The 20,859-nt window shown below is 35.6% G+C and overlaps 1 protein-coding gene across 1 annotated transcript; it reads right to left on the reverse strand.

The window, feature by feature from the left end:
- Positions 1 to 102: 102 nt before the first annotated feature.
- On the reverse strand, positions 103 to 20,809 carry LOC138320231 (ventricular zone-expressed PH domain-containing protein 1-like). Its single transcript, XM_069263240.1, is given in 17 exon segments — positions 103 to 3,945; positions 3,947 to 4,222; positions 4,760 to 4,864; positions 5,309 to 5,458; positions 5,879 to 6,007; positions 8,100 to 8,239; positions 8,774 to 8,891; positions 11,214 to 11,343; positions 12,248 to 12,439; positions 12,910 to 13,034; positions 13,422 to 13,511; positions 13,827 to 14,036; positions 14,492 to 14,655; positions 15,632 to 15,806; positions 16,363 to 16,507; positions 17,455 to 17,666; positions 20,688 to 20,809. Coding segments are annotated over 16 exon segments (2,409 nt in total). The 5' UTR covers positions 17,664 to 17,666; positions 20,688 to 20,809; the 3' UTR covers positions 103 to 3,894.
- Positions 20,810 to 20,859: the final 50 nt, after the last annotated feature.

Consider the following 20,859-nt stretch of genomic DNA (forward strand, 5'->3'; position numbering starts at 1 on the left):
GTAGATAACAACAGAATTTTAGTTGGTTGATTGAACTTTCTATACTTGAATGACCAACTGATTCTCTTGATGTCTTCAGATCGCATTTACATGTCATTGTTATATTCATAATTATAATCATGTTTATGGATATGTATTTATAGTCAGTCAGTATCTTTGTTGAAGACCTACTTATCCATTTTTTTTTTTTTGTGTAAGTTTTTCAACAAAACTTTAATCACTTTAGAAACAAATACATGCGAACTCCTCCCAAACTGGTTTGCAATATAATGAATGTAAATATATTTTATGTACAAAAACAAATACCTTATATTTATATATGTATATGATACTCCAGTATAAGCCAGAACCCCAAGTGCCCTATCCCCATGTATGAAAGACAATTATATAATAATTCACAGTCAGTTAAGACACCAAACATTGATAAATAATTCAATTAACAGCTTATATAACGTTTATAAAATGTAATATATAACTTTAGGATGTTAAGCATAGAAAGGGTTTAACAGTTATAGACGTATCAAGTACAAATTAAAATGCAATTGCTATAGGTTTCAATGTGCATGGTATATAGTTATATAATAAAATAACAATTGTTAATATCATATATCAGTGAAATTAATTTCAGTTTACGTTATTCAAGTAAGTAAGTGACCATTAAAAGTGTGCATTAATCACAGTGTCCAACGACAACATGATGAGGGCACAATATCTAATATAGCAAATATTGTAAAATTTTAAGTAGCAACGATTTATAATTGCATCATTAATTAGTATCCACACGCACAACATCATATCAATAATGGCATGATACTAAATTCACAACACCTAAAATTATGAAATGGAAATAATTATTAAAAACACAAATTACAGTCCTCGTACTTTAGATATTTTTTCTTAAAGAATTCAATATTCTGTCAGATCAACAGCTTGAAATTAACAACTGTCCATCTGCGTGTGACTGGCAACTTCATAGTATAGGGCAGACAGTTTTTGCCATGCAACTTGTCCTTTGACCAGTAACTTTTGGTCTAGATTTGATAGAGTACTAAAGATATACAAAACAAAAATAGTAGTAGCATAGTAGAAAGGTTGAAGATCAAACTGCACAAAACAGATTTTCGTACTTTCAGTCAACTTTGTTGAGATCGCGCGATACTAAAACAGATATGTGGATATTTTTATTAGAAAAACTATTAGTTTGCTAGTATATACACTGACTGTAAAATAGAAGTATGTATTGTAACTTTGTAAGGACCAGTAACTCTCAGTCAAGTCCAGTAACTTTTAGGGGCATTCGGCTGGAAATTATCCAGAAAGGAGAACACTGGACAACAAGATCCAATACAATATGTTTTATGACAACCCCCTATATACATCTGAACCCATTTTGTGTAAAACTGACTTTCTAACAAATCATTGTAAGATCTAGAAAATAGACATTCTTGGAAGTTATGTAATAGGTGATTCTAGATTCTTTTTACGCTGGTATCATCATAAAAGGATAATGCCCAAATTATCAACTTCTTATATGCTAATAAACATCTTATGTTCTAGTACTAATGAAATATAATGACAACGGTATTGTCATAACGATGTCAAAAATCACTTTACGAAGAATACCCGATACTTAATCTGACGATGAGTTTACTAATGAAATATATCATTAACAGGTTATCTACAAGGGAGATAACTCAAAAGGCCCTATGTATTAACAAAGAAACAATTTGGAGCACTGAAAGACTTTTACACATCTTCAAATTTTCAATGGAATGAATAGCAATCATATCCCAAGTAAATTTACATAACATTATATAGAATTATGCATTTCAATGATAACAACATTGGATCAACAAGCAAATATGAATGATATTTAGTATAGCACTATTCAATGTATCATGCTTGAGACAAAACAAATAACAGTCTTATAATCACACATCAAAATAACACTTACTGTATTAAGAATACATTTTTACCCCTATGACTACAGTAAAACATAATGTACACAATATTATCTTGATGGTTATTGTATTTTAGTGCATTTATCCAGAATATTAGTTTTCATGTTCAATCTTTAATATGTGTTACTAATACATGAATTATAATGAATGTACATCATTGCACACCCTTTTTTTTTAAATTAATTTTGAAATGAAATTGATTGTACCAGGGTATCAAAATCAGTGTTTTAACAGAACACTCTGAAACCAAAATTAATTTCAACTTGTCATTCCTTTGTTTCAATATTTGAACCGAAAAGTCATTTACAAGCTGTCTTGTATCATATTTTATAACATACTAGTACACTTATATATATATATATATATAGCACATATCCATTATCTACATACATTATCATAATACTACATGTACTTACAACAAATTTACACAAAAGATAATTATTCTGACATTTTTGCTAATTTGCATAAACTTAAAATTAAACTTGCTGCCAAACATAAGAAACACAGATGCCGTCCGTCTTTGCATTGAGGATTTGTTTTTCTGGACAGATCTGCTGATTTCAAAATTATTGCATGATATATATATGGTACTTATATACAGTACATAATTTGTTCATTTATATAGCAGTGACAACCTGATACATATCAGTACAGCATTCCAACGATTTAACATACGATTATAAGTCCATGAACTCTTTATTCAATAAAACATTTTCTATCAAATACAATAGAACTCAATGTCGGTTACCAGTACTGAAATGTACTGGCACATCCACTGAATTTCATGCATTGATACAACATAAACTTAAAACAAGGATGAAAATTATTGCAAAATCATGCAGTAGAATGAAAATTCCCATGCATTTCAACATTGGACTGCTCACTGCTTTCAGATAATCAAATTTTGAAGGTTCAATGAAATATTACAGGTTAATAAAATACATATTTTCCCCAATTAGTCGATTCACCAGAGTGCAGTCAACTTGAACGCTAGTGATGAATAAAATAGTTAGTGTCTCTGATTCCACTAGATAGTAAATCTCATCCCCGATAAAAAGTTTTTTATGAACGTGTGGAGTTTTAAAAAGAGAAACTTTTAGCATCAAAAACAACAAAATGCCTGAAAAGTTACAAAGAATCCTAATCAGAATCAGTACTTGTCTTTATAAAGCAATTTAAAATGTTAAAAGAATAATGGTCATATGTTAGCTATTTACGTGCTGTGTAAAAAGCTAAATGTAGTACAAGTAGTTCATCATCATATGGCATATATTAAGGCAGTCAAACCTCTAACCCGTTAAAAAGCTGGGTTAAGTTGTTCAAAAATTAGGCTAATGCCAATTTAATTTTCAAATCATTCTCAAAATGACATTCCTGATAAAACTAACTTGCTAAATTTTCACGAAATTACGTAGCAGGTATTTTATTTTGTTCCTGCTTGGTTATTTTTGGGAAACTATAATCATAGGTTTTTCAGGAAATGAGAAATGAGCGTTTTCACTTCGTGTCTATTTTGTGCTGAGATCCTTATTCTCACATCGTCTCCAAGTCATCACTTTGAGGTGACCCTAACATCCTCTGTATGCTACAGAGCACTGTATAATTAATACTATTATTAGCAAATCATCTAGAGAGTTTCACATATTTAGCACTTCATATGAAGAGTGTTCCCTAGCAGCAGAAACTTGCTATAAACAATGTTCTAACAGTGAAAATCACCACTAGGGATTTTCTTCATAGCATTTCATCCAAGAGATGTTTCCTTGACGCACAAACTAGAGTTGCTCATAAGCAAGTCGTACCTAGGGAGATTCCCATGACAATTCATCCAAAAGGTATTTCCTAACATCACACACTCCTTAATTTGTTCCAGCAAGTTGACACTAAGTAGTTTTCTCCATAAGCACATCCTCCCTAGGTGTTACTGTAATTGCTATAACTTTGTATCCATCACAGATCGCGGCCGCTCAATAACTACATTGTTCAACATTGTTCTGCGGACTAACCTCCCCATTCGAAGGCACTGGTATAGAGTCCATACCACCTTCCCCACTATCCTTCACAGATTTGTCGGTGGTCTGGACCCGCGCCACCGCGATGTGGAGACACTGTACCCATTGTTCTATATTCTGTTGACCTTTGGCCTTGAAAGTGTAAGTCTGATCACCCGTGAAAATCTCAAAAGCTTTAGGAATGTCTCGGACTCCCTTACGGACAGCTTTGACACTCTGAATCTTACTCACTGGCAGAGTTTCTTTTCTCTAAAGATGAAAAAAAGTCATAACAACATGAATTAAATTACATTATGGATATCTAGGTATTTGGATTTTATTAGTTTAACGTCCTATTAACAGCCAGGGTCATGTAAAGATGTGCCAGGTTTGTTGGTTGAGAAAAGCTGGAGTACCAAAGAAAAACCACTGACCAGTGGTCAGTACTTTGCTACTGTTTCACTTGGAACTCTCGACCCAGATGTAGAGGGCTTGTGGTAATATGTCGAGATGTCTTAACTACTCGGCCACTGCAGCCCCCATGAATATCTAAATTGAACTTTTATAACTGTAAGAAATAACTGTAATAAGAATATCTATTATGAAAGTGGCCTTATTAATATAAAGTTTTTATTGCGAGTCACAACAGTTGCCTTATCCTCTATATTTACATTTATAAATAATTATTGTAACTTGCGCATAAATTTTTTGAATTTTTTTAAATTTTTGGAAAAGATATGTTGTAATAACTGGTTTTGAATTCCCTGAAATTGCTTTTTTTCGTCTCTTACCAAGTGCTATACTTACAGAGTGACTTTTGTTATATGTGATTTGTGCTCCTGACAACGTGAAGTATCTCGTCTTCCATCGCTTTAAAAACTTCCATCTTCCTTTCTTCTCTTTAAGCTGTCCCTGTAATACCAAATAATTATTCAATTTAAAATCCAATTATTGATAATTATCACTCATATTGTAGATTAATAGTCAGAACTGTAGTTGTAGATATTTTGGAGGTAGTCAAACTTTCTGTGTTTAATCTTAAGATGATTGATACACTTTCAATGTTTTGAAATAAATGGACTGAATGGTTTCAGCCATGTGTAATTGGTGTAAATGGCTTTGGTTGGTTTGGGCCCTTTTTGACCCCAAATTCCATAAAATTTCCAGTGATTAAATTGATGTAGGGTACTCTAAATATTTAGTACACCCCTGATTCAACTGCAATGACTGTTTCTAGTTTTACTACTGTAGTTGCCATGGTAACCATCCAAAATATGCATCAACTTTGAAATGTGGAAGTTTTGACAATTTTTAAATATTTAAAATATTTTGTGTGCTGGTGACAGTGATACTTACCGCTATCACAGGGTTGCCATTCTGTAGTAGATCTAACATCTTTTCTGGATGATTGCACATAAAACAGGCCCAATACTTCTTAGCAGCATTGAACTCAAAAACATCAAAGAACCGAGAGCTCTGTAGTTCCTGGAGTAGGATATCCTGGTCCTGAAAATAAAAAAAAATCACTATTAATACTATCACTTTACAGAATGTCTGAGGTAAAAGAATCTGATTAAAACTATTCGTCAATGACTAGTCATAATTAGTAATTTTCACTTGCAAGGCAGCTTACTGAATCAAGGACAGCATTAAATCTTGTCCAACCTATCCTTGTGCTCATACACAAATCTAATTAATTTTGATTACACCACAGATTTACATTGCTACTTTAATCATCTTCTCATCAGAAAGTCAGACATTACATTCTGAATTCCAAGATGATATGCAAAACTCTTTCATGAAATTGAACGAACTTTTCTTTGAAGTCTTAAAGATTTCTCAAAAGAACCAATATAATAAAGATTACACAACTAGTGAGAAATCTCCACAGACCTCTACCCTGACCTAGTTGACATGGTTACCAACCTTAGAGGAGGGGAATGAGGAGGTGACCAGGGTTAGGAAGCTACTCCTGTCTCCCCACAAACTATCCCAACAGGACCGTAACGATTGGATACTGGCATCATTCTGGTTTAAAGCTGAGGTAGACTGGGCCTGTGGAAAAAAGGAAAATGTCTTGGATAGGTTGATTACATTCCTCAAGGACAGTGTAAAAAGTAACAAAACAAGAGATCCCAGAGGGATCGTGGCGCCCACCAAAGAATGATCTATATCTGACAAAGGAAAGATGGATCTTTTCTCTACTTTTTAAACTTTTTCAAACATACTACATATAAAATTTGAGACAGATCGCTTCAGTACCTTTTGAGAAATAGCGGTAACAAACTTCAACTATCAAAATCCAAGATGACTCCTTGGCGGCCATCTTGTTGATCAATCGGTCCCAAATCACAATATGCACAACTAGGGCCCTAGGGGAACCTACATGTGAAATTTGAGAAAGATCCATTCAATACTTTCTGAGAAATAGCGATAACAAACTTTGAATATAAAAATCCAAGATGGCTGCCTGGCAGCAATTTTGTTGACCGATCGGTCCCAAATCACAATATGCACAACTAGGGCCCTAGGGGAACCTACATATGAATTTTGAGACAGATCCCTTCAGTACTTTCTGAGAAATAGCGATAACAAACTTTGAATAACAAAATCCAAGGCAGCCATCTTGTTCACTGATTGGTCCAAAAATGCAATATGCACAACAAGGGCCCTTGGGGAACCTACATATCAAATTTGAGAAAGATCCCTTCAGCACTTCTTGAGAAATGGGGAAAGATCCCTTCAGCACTTCTTGAGAAATGGGGTTTGGTTTGTTTTTAGTTTTACGTCCTATTAACAGCCAGGGTCATGTAAGGACGTGCCAGGTTTGTTGGTGGAGGAAAGCCGGAGTACCCGGAGAAAAACCACCGGCCAGCGGTCAGTACCTGGCAACTGCAACTGCCCCACATGGGATTCGAACCCGCCTGGCGGCCATCTTGTTTTTTCTGATCAGCCTCAAAATCTGTATGGCACAAATAGGGACCAAGGGTAACCTCCATGTGAAGTTTGAACAAAATTCCTTCAGTAGTTCTCAAGAAATATCGAGAACAAACTTCAACTGCCAAAATCAAAGATGGCTGCCTAGCGGCCATCTTGTTTTTCCGATCAGCCGCAAAATCTGTATGGCACAACAAGGGACCAACGGTACCCTCCATGTGAAGTTTGAACAAAATCCCTTCAGTAGTTCTCAAGAAATATCGATAACAAACTTCAACTGCCAAAATCAAAGATGGCTGCCTGGCGGCCATCTTGTTTTTCCGATCAGCCTCAAAATCTGTATGGCACAACAAGGGACCAAGGGTAACCTCCATGTGAAGTTTGAACAAAATCCCTTCAGTAGTTCTCAAGAAATATCGATAACAAACTTCAACTGCCAAAATCAAAGATGGCTGCCTGGCGGCCATCTTTTTTTTTCCGATCAGCCTCAAAATCTGTATGGCACAACTAGGGACCAAGGGTAACCTCCATGTGAAGTTTGAACAAAATCCCTTCAGTAGTTCTCAAGAAATATTGATAACAAACTTCAACTGCCAAAATCAAAGATGGCTGCCTGGCGGCCATCTTGTTTTTCTGCTCAGCCTCAAAATCTGTATGGCACAACTAGGGACCAAGGGTAACCTCCATGTGAAGTTTGAACAAAATCCCTTTAGTAGTTCTCAAGAAATATCGATAACAAAATTCAACTGCCAAAATCAAAGATGGCTGCCTGGCGGCCATCTTGTTTTTCTGATCAGCCTCAAAATCTGTATGGCACAAATATGGACCAAGGGGACCCTCCATGTGAAGTTTGAACAAAATCCCTGCGGCAGTTTTTAAGAAATAGTGATAACAAGCATTGTTTACGGACGGACGGCGGACCACGGACGCAGGGCGATTTGAATAGCCCACCATCTGATGATGGTGGGCTAAATATATCTTCTTACATACTAGGTATAGTTTGTATAGAATAGGACAAATGACTTGAGTAATTTTCAAAATATTACATAAAAAATGTAAAATAGTACAATACCAAGTATATTCGATAAGATCAAAACATGAAAAATATTACAAAACATTCGCCAAAGTAAAAAGAACTGCTTTAATTATCTGAGATAAAATAATATCCTATTTGTTACAAATAAATGGAGAATTACAACAGATAAGTTACCTGCACGGCTAAGAACATCACATGGATCCAAGTTTTCGGTACTTTGGTATTGAGAGAAAAATAAGTGTTTCCATAGAGACATTGGTCACCTTGACCACCACATAGAAAGTTGAGACGGATATACCGCTTATGGCGCCCATCTACGTGTCAACATATCAAACACAAACATTATAATAATGTTTAATATGGACAATCTGATTACATTGCCAGTTTTAACATCAGAACCATTCAGATAAGGAAAGGCACATGCTGTCAAGAATGACGCTGTCATGATCATTAATTCATTTTCTTTATTTCTCATCACTATGTATTTTACAGAAAAAATTCAGATTAGGCAAAATAGCTTTCATTTTATTTAAGCTTACTTAACAGTAAACTTTTCATACATATGGACTTGCAGATTTACAGTGCACATTTCATGCATATGGACTTGCAGACTTAATTTACAGTAAACTTTTCATACATATGGACTTGCAGATTCACAGTACACATTTTATACATATGGCCAATATCTTCAAATCAGTATAGAATTACACTACATCCACTACAGATTTAAAAATAAAAATACCCAACTTTAATACTTCTAAAGATAATTATCTACCTTACAGTTTCTAAACATTCTGCATACATTGATAATATCAGTAAAATTTGAATAGGAGATACTCGGTACTTACTGATAATACTACATTTAGAAGGCAGTGGAATGCGTACAGAGATGCTCTCTATAAAATTGCGTATAATAGGCATATGTTTTTCACAGAAGTTCTGGACTCCATCACGTAGAGGCTCTGGCTATATAGGGAGAAAGAAAAAAATCTTTAAAAAAATGTCTTATTGAATTTGAACCCAAACAACCTCAAGTTATTGAACTAGGACACAAACAACCTCAAGTTATTGAACTAGGACACAAACAACCTCAAGTTATTGAACTCAGTAACAAACAACCTCAAAACTAAAGTAAACATATATTACCCATGTTGTACCCAAGAAAGCATTTTTCTGAATTTGCATATAACAGAGTTATCCGCCCTTACCGTCGATGCAATAATAGTGTGAATGGTTTTGGTTGATCACTACATCAGCATTTTGCCACTATTGCCTGGCAGGCTGTCGGTACTCTCTCGATACCTTGGTTTTGGTTCTGTTATCTCGACGGTGCGGGCAGGTGGCGCCCTTAAGTCACACACACATGTTGCGGGAAACACGCTTGTCAGTAGCTGAGCTACTGTCAAAATGGATGACTTTGTTGAGCGTGTTAACCCGGTACTGTCGTTAAATACAATGAGAAGTTAGTCGTTGTTGTGTCCACTTATCTATATTTACGACCTGATACCAGTACAACAACTTGATTTGATTGTTTTAGTCATATTTATTTGATTAATCAAGAGATCAAGGCAACACATTAGGACCTAGCTACAGTAGAATAATAAGCATCTGGCGTTCTTAACACGAACTGTACAATACGTCCTTGCTTAAGATAACTTTTAAAATACGTTATCATTATCTGATAAGAGTGTTAACATTGAATAGTTTGATATTTGAGATTTTGATGTCATACCAGTGTTCTTTTCCATAATAAAGACTACGATACAGTTGTTACGGCATATTAGGCCTACTCCTTTTCCGGCAGTTCCAGTATCCAAGTAACAGCAATATAACGCTGTAGACAAGTCACAGAAAATTTAAGAAAGAGATTTAAAACAGATACTTACATCAAGATCATTACTTGTATTACATATTATGTCTAAATTGGCAACACGTAAGCACTGACATTGACTGTGCGTTGTCATCTGAATATTGTTGGTTCGGTTAATTTTTATTACAGCCGGAGATCACCTTTAGAAATTTGTCTGCAGCACGATCTAGTTTATGTTACACGTGTTTCATCTCCGAAGTATGGTATGGAAGCACAATGTGTTGCAAACAATACAGACAGTCGTACTTTGACAATACATACCAACTTCTGTAGATTAAATGAGCATGGTTTTCACGAAAAAAAGAAAACATTCCTACCATTCCAAATATTTTTGGCATCGTTTTGAGATTAAATAATATTTTATTTGTTTAAAAAAACACCGAAAGCTAACTCATATAAATGGTAAAAGTAAAGTACCTTTAGCTTCTGTACGTGTAGTCCGGTTTCCTAATTCATAAGCACATTTTTTAGGCTAAATTTTAGTCTTCGATATCTCCATGATAATGTTTCAACGCTTGCCAAAAACTAATCCACACTGATGTCCGATTTGACTACAGTAATTACTGTACATACTGAAAGTAATCTTACAATATGTAAACTACTTCAGTAACATTGCTTTGAGCCTTGTAATGTACGGTACGTTTTGTTAAAAACACATGTTATTGTTGTCGCTTGTCGCTGCAGTTCTAATGAAACACCTGTGTAGACTTACACATGTGTGTATGACGTAACAGCGCCACCTGCCGGCACCGTCAAGATAACATAACCAAAACTGTGACCAAGGTATCGAGAGTGTACCGACAGCCTGCCAGGTAATAGCGACAGAATGCTGATGTAGTGATCAACAGAAACCGTTCACACTATTATTGCGTCGACAGTAAGTGTACTGATAGGTACGATATTGATCCTTACGTCTTGTTTCTGTAGGAGTACATTCATCTTATTCTAATAAAAAGACAACTTTTCTCAGCAGTCAAAAACATCACAATTGATAACTAATCTGTATAGGCCAAACGAGAATGATAATTTGGTGGAGTTGTAAAAGTGATTAGTTTACAGATAATACTACACTTACAATCACGCTCTCAACATTTTAATTAAAATAAGTCAAATGTTAATTTCACAATGCGGATCATCCTTTGTTTCCCGCCGTCGTCCTAATTACCGCCTGTTACATGACTATCACTGTACTGTGGTATTGTAGCCTCATCTTAGGACATTGATATATATTTTCTTTTGTTATTATCATTTTTAAGAAACATTTAATTTTTGTTTTGGAATGGAAGTGGGCCATTTATGCAGATATTTGTTGTTGTTTTTCTCTCTTTTCAAACAGCAGCTCAAGTAGGTAGGCTCTATATCTTGATAGCAAGGTCATTGATCACAAGGGAAAATACCAGATATAGAATACAGCATACCGGTAAAGGAGGTCCAGTCTGTGTACTGCCATATGTCATTGCACTGGTCATTGATATGCGGTCAGAGAACTGGCTGGACATTGGACTGACTGGCCGCTCCATAGCGAGGCGGGCCTGAGAAGCACTTCCTCTATAAAACAGCAATATATAAATTTCTTGGATGTGGACTTTCCAAGTATTTTCTTTATATAAAACAGTTACCATAATTACCAAATATCTTATTTCAATTTTATGTAACTTTACTGACATTAAGATTGAAAACTGCTGGTCAAACAATGCTGAAATGCTGTAAAAAATGATATGCAGTGTTAACATTCAATTTATACTTTTTAGTTTTTATTTTGATAACTCTTTTTTACCCTAAGCTATTTCAGATTCTTGGATGAGAACATCTATGAAATGGAAAATAATCCTAAAACTGATGTTGAAGCTTCTTTAAGTGAAAGGTAGATAAATAAGATAATAGCCCCAATGCCGGTTTCTGTAGAACAAAGTCAAAGCAAATGATAATTTTGATAGCCAGTTCATTGCAAAAATATGAAACTGTTTTGGTTATCTCCCTTACATTATTACACCATCTCATTTTCCACAAATAGACCTGACACATAACAAAAGACCTATCAAAAAGGCCTTTAGGCTGTTTATAAGTAGGGATTGAACTTGTTTATCAAAGACTAGGCAATAGCATGTATACAATTATGACTGGTTAAAACATCTCCAGCTTGATGACAAATGGTGACAGTCATTGAAAACATTGATCATTTGTTGTGACAGTATGTCATTTCATCACATCAATTAGCTGTACATGTGTTGTTTAACTTACTGTTTAAAATACAGTAAAAACCAATCTAACAGTGAAGAAACAACTTTTTACAGAGGAGGAAATTTGTCCCTTCATAAGATTGGTACTGTATACAAGCATTTGGTATCATAATAATCATTTTTCCTAAGCCATGTAGAGGAAATGTCATATTTATATCATTGATAACTCATTATTTGAAATATCCTGAGAGTTTTCTTAGAATCAAGCCTACCGTGAGGATTTGGCCAGACTCTGTTGACTGGACATGTTGCTAGGTGGCAATGCTGTGTGGCGTATGGCCACTGCTCCACTAGGGTAGGCAGCGTTGGGAGGGTTGCCCACAGTAATGATAGTCACAGTACCCTCCGTCTGACTCGACACGGATCGGGTCTGTTTGGTATTCTCAGCTGGAGCAGGGGAGGAGCTGAATGAGAACAAAACACGCCATTTTGAGAAAATATATTTATTTCATGCATTTCCAAAAGTAGAAGTTTGTTTTGATTGCCAATTTTGTAAAAGGTATATGTAACAATATGTAAAAATCTATATAGTGCTATAAAAATATAAAGATTAATAATAAAAAAAAAACATATTAGGAGAGAATAAAATGTTATTTCTATTGAACAGCCCAGTTTAAAATGAGATCATGGAGTTTTAAATGAATAGATTATTATGCCAATTATTTTGTTACAGTGATTTAAACTTTTTGATACAATGTAGATGTATAGCAAATTTAAGTTCAAAACTAAAAACACTACTAAAATTACCACCACATAAGAAGTAATAACTAAGACATGCATTGCATTTTGATATTTGATGTTACACAACTTGATTATGAGTTTAAAAACAAAACTCTGACCAGGGGCTGATGAAGCCAATATTCTTTTACTCAACTATTTGTTGTTGTCCTCTTTCAGCTGCTGGACCAGAATTCGGACAGCACTAGAACCATTTTGAGACAATTTAGTGATTTCCTCGAGATTCAAAGCCAAGAGATCATGGTTATTTAAGCTGAGTGCCTGAAATGATAAAAAAGATGCATGTAATAGTTCTATTTATACACAATTATAAATGAGGTTGACAAGACAAACACTAATACATGTATTTCATTTTATCAACATGAGAAAACCTATAACATTTGTATGTAAACTAATAAATTATCTAGCTCCTCGAGCTCAGACCAGCAATTTTCTTTAAACACACTCACTTTAAAAAAAATTGTGAAAAAAGCATATAAAGATAGTGGTTCAATTTTATACACATGAAAAGGGTTTATAGTGAAATATTTGCACAGGAATGAAAGAGATACAGACAGATAAATGAAATAATTCAATTATGATTTACCTCTGGTGTACATTTATAGGAGTACATTGTCTATGCATTCAACACCTGTAAATTGTCTTTACCTTGATTTCCTGTAAAATAACAGTCAGAGCTGTCTGGTCTGCAGTGCCAAACTGACCCACGAAATAGTCCATACTCTTACGGGCATAGTCCTGAAACATAAACCGACTCTGCTGTCTTTACCGGTGACAGTCTATAATCTGATTTACTGCAAAAATCTTAAACTTGAGTATGTAAGAAGTGCCTGTGTAATTCAAGCTGATCAAAGTATCTGTTCACTTAATTGCCACATATTTTGCTGGTTTTGTTTGCTTTCTAAAAGCAGAAACATTGTTTGCATAAACTCTATAATGTAGTCTTTAGTAGTATGTTCATAAAGATATTGTATTATCTAATTGAAGAGTATTAAAATCAAAGTAAATTTTATTACCCAATTACAGTTGAGTTAGGTTAAGATGGTCACCCACCTTGTTTAGCGTTGCTATGGAGCCCATAATCTGTATGACTTGTATGATGTATGTCGGCTGTTGCTCAGCAACATTCTGAAGAGTGGGCACATGATCCACAAAGATAAATGGATTTGCTGTTGCCATGTCAACAAACAGTACCAAAATCATACCCGACAATGTGGTTGAGGGGAGATATTCAACAAACTTGGGCACATGCTTCTCCAGCACCTAAAACAAAAATGGAAACAACAATTTAAAGGCTTAATTCTATAATTTAATTCTCTTTAATTAGCAATAATAAAGCTTTTTTGTATTTGCATTATTTCAATTGTCCCTAAAATAAGGAAGCTTTTTGTAAGAGTTAATGGTTCAGTAATCATCGCAAATGAATAAGTTTCAGCTCCTAAAAATAAAGGTTCTGTAATCAAGCGTTGTGGTTCACCCTTCAATATAACAGACTTCAGTGACATTTTGGCAATCACATCAATGACTTCGGATAGTCAAGAATTACTCTCTTTTACTTCTCCCTAACTAAATGTACTTATCTACAGACTTAAATTTAAAGTCTTCGATTCTGGTTTCCATACTCGCTCAAATATTTAGAATCCTGTGTTCTATTCTGTCAGTAAACCTTTTCTTTACTTAGTGTCTGTAAACCTGACCTTATATATGTCTATACTTACTTTGTTGTCAGTCTTGGCTATCATGCCGAACACTTGAAACAGACTGATCCTCTCCGATGGCTCACATTTATCTAGTATCTTGACCAAACGGTCAGTCTGGTCTATCACTGCCTGTCTACACTGTGTAAAAATCTGTGGCAGCACAGTGCTTAACGTATAGTTACCTGTCAATTAAAAGCAATTAATACAATTAGAACTGTAGGAATGGTTTGGATGATTTTAATGTTCAAAATCCTATTAACAACCAGGACTTAAAGGGACAATTCATTCTACGAGAACATTAAAATTTGTATATATATCGGAAAACCCCCAGTTCTAATGGAAATTAGATCAGTCGGTTTTACTGTGATATGTCAGAAAATCCCATGGTGGTGAAATGCGTGTGAAATGTTCAAACTCACTCGCTGTCCGCCATTACACCTTGTGGTCGAATATCTTGTATGCCGAACCCAGTCCCTTGCTCGTAGAGTAATGCTACTTTTGTCTAGAACAGCTCAAATCGCTCTGACAGAAGTGTGTTTACCTTATTAGGTGAATTGTCTTGCCTAAAAAATCATTGTATCACCTCCACAGTGGTTATGTAGTTCATTTGTTTAATGTGCGTGACTTTGGCACGGATATTGGTACAGCGTACATATTGTACCTGCTTAATCGTATTGATCAACAATTTGTAATTACAACGGTATCAATTAAAATACTAAACAATGACGTGGAATTTGTCAATATCTTATTATATGTTTCATAAGAAATGGAGAACAATATATTTATGCCATATTTTGCTTCTTGGTTATGTAAAAGAATTAGCGTGAGTGAATTGTCCCTTTAAAACTTAAAAGTTTATAAGAGGGCCCCAACAAAAAAACACTAATATATACCTGGAGCTTGCTCCATTTATTTTAAGAGTGTACTAGTATTTAAACCATATTAATTTACTCTTTAATGATTTTTTCTCTTTGATAAAGCAATACAAAGCAAAACAAAACAACAGGTTTATGAACTTCCAATTCAAGAAGACCCTGAAACTCAGAGAGTTAATTTTAAACACAATTTGAGGCTTGTCCATCTCACACAGGAGATCAATGATTCGACTACCATTTTATCCTACTGTGAGTGACACTCCACACAGCAGTAATGACACACCTCTGAGCACACTATTGAGGATGAGATCCATGTGCCGAGCCAGAAGGTCAGCATTGTCTAGGGCGGCCAGAGATAGGTAACTGGACACATTTCGGCCAAGCTCCTTGTTGTTACAGCAGAGGAAGTTCACCACCACAGGAATAGCCAGGATCATCACCTTCCCTTTGCCATAGTGCTGGAATTAACACAAAAGTTTCACTCAATTGGAATTATTATAATTCAGTTTTCTGATTGGTTCCTTAGTAATAGTTCATCGAAAAGATGTGACTTTTCATTGCAATGAAACATTTGATAACAACTGATTGTTGATATAGGGAAACATAATCCCTGATCAATTAAATTGTGCAAAAATATCTCAATAATTCATTATTCACTTACTTAAATTATCAATAATCAATATATGATTTATATACATTTATGCAGTGGTTTCATTATCTTTCAGGAGAGGTGGTACAATTGCAATTTCAGGGGGTACTTTTCTATACCATCTGTATGCTATCTAATGTAATTTAGCCTAAATCAGGTGGTACCACAGTCAGGTTCAACCAGTAAAAAGTATTGGGTACCACCTGATATTGAAACCCCTGTTTATGCCTTCCAAATTATCATCAGGGCGTGAAAAGGATACCAATGTAACATGTTTTAGTGCTTTTACATTTGCAAAAGATAGTGGTGTATCACAAACAAAGTACAAATGTAGTTTGTTTACTGGATAAATACTGAAATCTCACCATAAAGAGACAGCTCATGATATCTGAGGCAATCTTGGCGTGGGGTGGATCCTTCTCCTGGGAGGAGGGGTTGAGGTTGTGCTTCTGACATAGCTCCAGTAACCTCACTAAGGCTATCGCATGCTCTTCAATACTCTCAGTCTCTCTAAAAACGTCATTCACATCTTTAAAATTTTCAGTTTAGCTTGTTCAATGAATAAATTGTAAACAAAAAAATCATTTCATATTTTTCCTCCCTTTTTAGGCTTATCCTTAAGTGCATCTTGTTAATTTATGTTACAAATGTAAATGGAATAAATCCTACCAAGACACAGACTGCTAAACCAATTACACACATTTCATAACAATTGCAGTTACCATCAAACACAATTTCGGTATGAACATGTTTGATTGCTTTCTTAGATAGTAAGCATTAACAATGCATATGCATGTATCAATTTCATACCCCTTGCAATACATTCATCTTTTTTTTGCCTGATTGCTGTTATATTCTTTGAACACATCTTTACATGTATATGCAACAATTGTTGTTACTTTAGCAACACATCTTATCACGATTAATCATAGTATTACATGTTGCCAGAAATAAATATACATAGAGATTGAAAACTCCTTCTTTGTCTTTGTTGACAGGCAGCGGGACTGGGACCTCTGGATTTTAGGCATTGTCCGTTGGCTAACTACATTAAGTGTATTCTTTTAAACATCATATATCAAAACAAAGTTTAAACATAATATCATGGTTTGATGTGACCAGTTTTCACGATTGATGTTATTTATTATGATTTTTAAAAGCATAAAAATCAACAATTTTACCTGATTTTTCGAAAATCAGGCATTCAAAACCGGAATTGCATTTTGTTTTATTAAATCGTCAGTTAAAATATCATTTTTTCTATCCAAAATCGTACTCAAATCATCTAAAAATACTGAACTTGTATAACATAACAAAGTTATTCTGCTGTATTTAATTATTTAAGAGTTTATCTTAAAACCCCTAAAGAACATAAAGAGATACATCTGCCGATCGTAAAAATGGCGGAGTTGTCAATCTCTATGTATATATGTTTCTGATGTTACTTTCTTGTTTACCTGATGGCTGTTGTAACCCTTGTAACACAGATTTCGACCACACTTTGATCGTTGTCGTTAGAAGCATAGTCCTTGTTGTCAATTATCTCCCCTATCTTCTGCAGTACACTGATAAGGTCTCCCTTGATGTCTCGATCTTCCAGAGAGAAGAGGTCACCTGCTTTTGACAGATCCTTTTTGTTCAAAACTTGGGCAAACAACTCATGCATTTTCTGTGAAATTAAAAATAATGTTATTAATGCATACATAATACAAGAGGCCCAGAGGGCCTGTATCGCTCACCTGGTTTGTAATGCCAGTTAATGTTCTGAATATAAGTTCATTGTTTCTTTTCTGAAGAAATTTGGATATTTACCTCTAATTCCCCTATTGGGCCCCACTCTTTCTCCTCCAGGGGGGTCAAAGCCAAAATTTATATGAATTCTGTTAACCCCAAGGATGTATCTGGCCAAATTTGGTTACAATCCATGCAGAACTCTAAGACAAGTAGAATTTTTAGGATTTACCTCTATTTCCCCTATTGGGCCCCGCCCTTCCTGCCCCTGGGGGGGTCAATGCCAAAATTTATACAAGTTCTGTTCCCCTTCCCCCAAGGATGTTTCTGGCCAAATTTGGTTACAATCCATGCAGAACTCTAGGACAAGTAGCAATTTATAGGATTTACCTCTATTTCCCCAATTGGGCCCCACCCCTCCTGCCCATGGGGGGTCAGAGCCAAAATTTATACAAGTTCTGTTCCCCTTCCCCCAAGGATGTTTCTGGCCAAATTTGGTTACAATCCATGCAGAACTCTAGGACAAGTAGCGATTTATAGGATTTACCTCTATTACCCCTATTGGGCCCCGCCCCTCCTGCCCCCTGGGGGTCAGAGCCAAAATTTATACAAGTTCTGTTCCCCTTCTCCCAAGGATGTTTCTGGCCAAATTTGGTTACAATCCATGCAGAACTCTAGGACAAGTAGCGATTTATAGGATTTACCTCTATTTCCCCTATTGGGCCCCGCCCCTCCTGCCCCCTGGGGGTCAGAGCCAAAATTTATACAAGTTCTGTTCCCCTTCCCCCAAGGATGTTTCTGGCCAAATTTGGTTACAATCCATGCAGAACTCTAGGACAAGTAGCGATTTATAGGATTTACCTCTATTACCCCTATTGGGCCCCGCCCCTCCTGCCCCCTGGGGGTCAGAGCCAAAATTTATACAAGTTCTGTTCCCCTTCCCCCAAGGATGTTTCTGGCCAAATTTGGTTACAATCCATGCAGAACCCTAGGACAAGTAGTGATTTATAGGATATACCTCTATTTCCCCTATAGCGTCCCGCCCCTCCTGCTCCCTGGGGGTCAGAGCCAAAATTTTATACAAGTTCTGTTCCCCTTCCCCCAAGGCTGTTTGTGGCCAAATTTGGTTACAATCCATGCAGAACTCTAGGACAAGTAGCGATTTATAGGATTTACCTCTATTACCCCTATTGGGCCCCGCCCCTCCTGCCCCCTGGGGGTCAGAGCCAAAATTTATACAAGTTCTGTTCCCCTTCCCCCAAGGATGTTTGTGGCCAAATTTGGTTACAATCCATGCAGAACTCTAGGACAAGTAGCGATTTATAGGATTTACCTCTATTACCCCTATTGGGCCCCGCCCCTCCTGCCCCCTGGGGGTCAGAGCCAAAATTTATATAAGTTCTGTTCCCCTTCCCCCAACACTGTTTGTGGCCAAATTTGGTTACAATCCATGCAGAACTCTAGGACAAGTAGCGATTTATAGGATTTACCTCTATTTCCCCTATTGGGCCCCGCTCCTCCTGCCCCCAGGGGGTCAGAGCCAAAATTTATACAAGTTCTGTTCCCCTTCCCCCAAGGATGTTTCTGGCCAAATTTGGTTACAATCCATGCAGAACTCTAGGACAAGTAGCGATTTATAGGATTTACCTCTATTACCCCTATTGGGCCCCGCCTCTCCTGCCCCCTGGGGGTCAGAGCCAAAATTTATACAAGTTCTGTTCCCCTTCCCCCAAGGATGTGTCTGGCCAAATTTGGTTACAATCCATGCAGAACTCTATGACTAGTAGCGATTTAAAGGAAATGTTGACGGACGGACGACGACGGACGGACGGACGACGGACGGACGGACGGACGGACGACGGACGCCGCGCCATGACATAAGCTCACCGGCCCTTCAGGCCAGGTGAGCTAATAACGGTATATTCATTGTATATGATTTTTTTTAAATTATTATTGCTACGACAATGATAGAATTGTTATCATTAATTCCTTCAATTTATATAATTAACAACAATTATCATTATCATAACTTATCATAATTAAAATTCTGTATATATAAGAAATATGGTTAAAATGCTACTCTATCATTGAATGGGTTTTTTTTCAATATCAAAAACAGCAGACAAATTAGTATTTTTCTTTATTTACAAAAGTTATTTACTTTACACTTGAAAACCAAAATAATAACTTACAATTAAATCCTTGGTACTATGTCCTATATAGAATTTAGTATTGATAATACATGCACCTAGAGCTAAATAAATTATTGTATATGTATTTTGTGTTAATTAGACACATATACACAATTAAACATTTATTCAAATGATGTCAGTGTCGTTTATGCTCTAGCTGGTGACAGTGGATCATCTTAAAGAATATGTATTAAATATTGATATTAATGCCAATATTTTTTCCCTTAGTATCTTTTAACTTTTTATAAATTATCACATATACAGTAGATTTCTACAATCACTATAGTGATCAATCTTAATCTAAGCTAACAGCAACTATTTCATTGCAAGCATAAGTCACAATCTACAAATTCAAAGCTTTGCTTATGATTGGCTTTCCATGACGCCTGTATTTTTTATCCACATAATCTGTACTAGAGGAGGAGGGGGGGGGGTCTTGTGCATATATATATTTCTTATCCATATAAAATCATGTTCACTTTTATTTGATAAACTGCACTTGTTTTTTTTACAATGCTAAAACATACAAATACACCGTGGTGGATAGAAATTCGTCCAATTAGTGATGTGATTTAGATCAGTCAGAAGAAAGGTACGGAGACGAAATTGACTGTTATGCAGTTGTCAATGTTGACAGATATGTTACGTGATGTCACAGGTGTGTCCTCAGGTGCAAATTATTCCAACACGATGCAAATTTTATAAAGATAAAGAAATGTTTTAGCAAAACCCACCATAAATGCAACAAAAATGCACAAAATACTTACTGATAATACTTAACCACATTCCATTTTAGATTAAATTGTCATCTCGACATCGAACAAATTACCTATGCCAAGGGAGGTAACTTCTTTGGAAATTATAACATTAAAATCGAATCCGGAATCCATAATGAAAATATGATCACTAAGTATTTGCTTTGATATATTTTATAGGATG

Source organism: Argopecten irradians, chromosome 1 (genome assembly GCF_041381155.1).
Source record: "Argopecten irradians isolate NY chromosome 1, Ai_NY, whole genome shotgun sequence".
Lineage (NCBI taxonomy): Eukaryota > Metazoa > Mollusca > Bivalvia > Pectinida > Pectinidae > Argopecten > Argopecten irradians.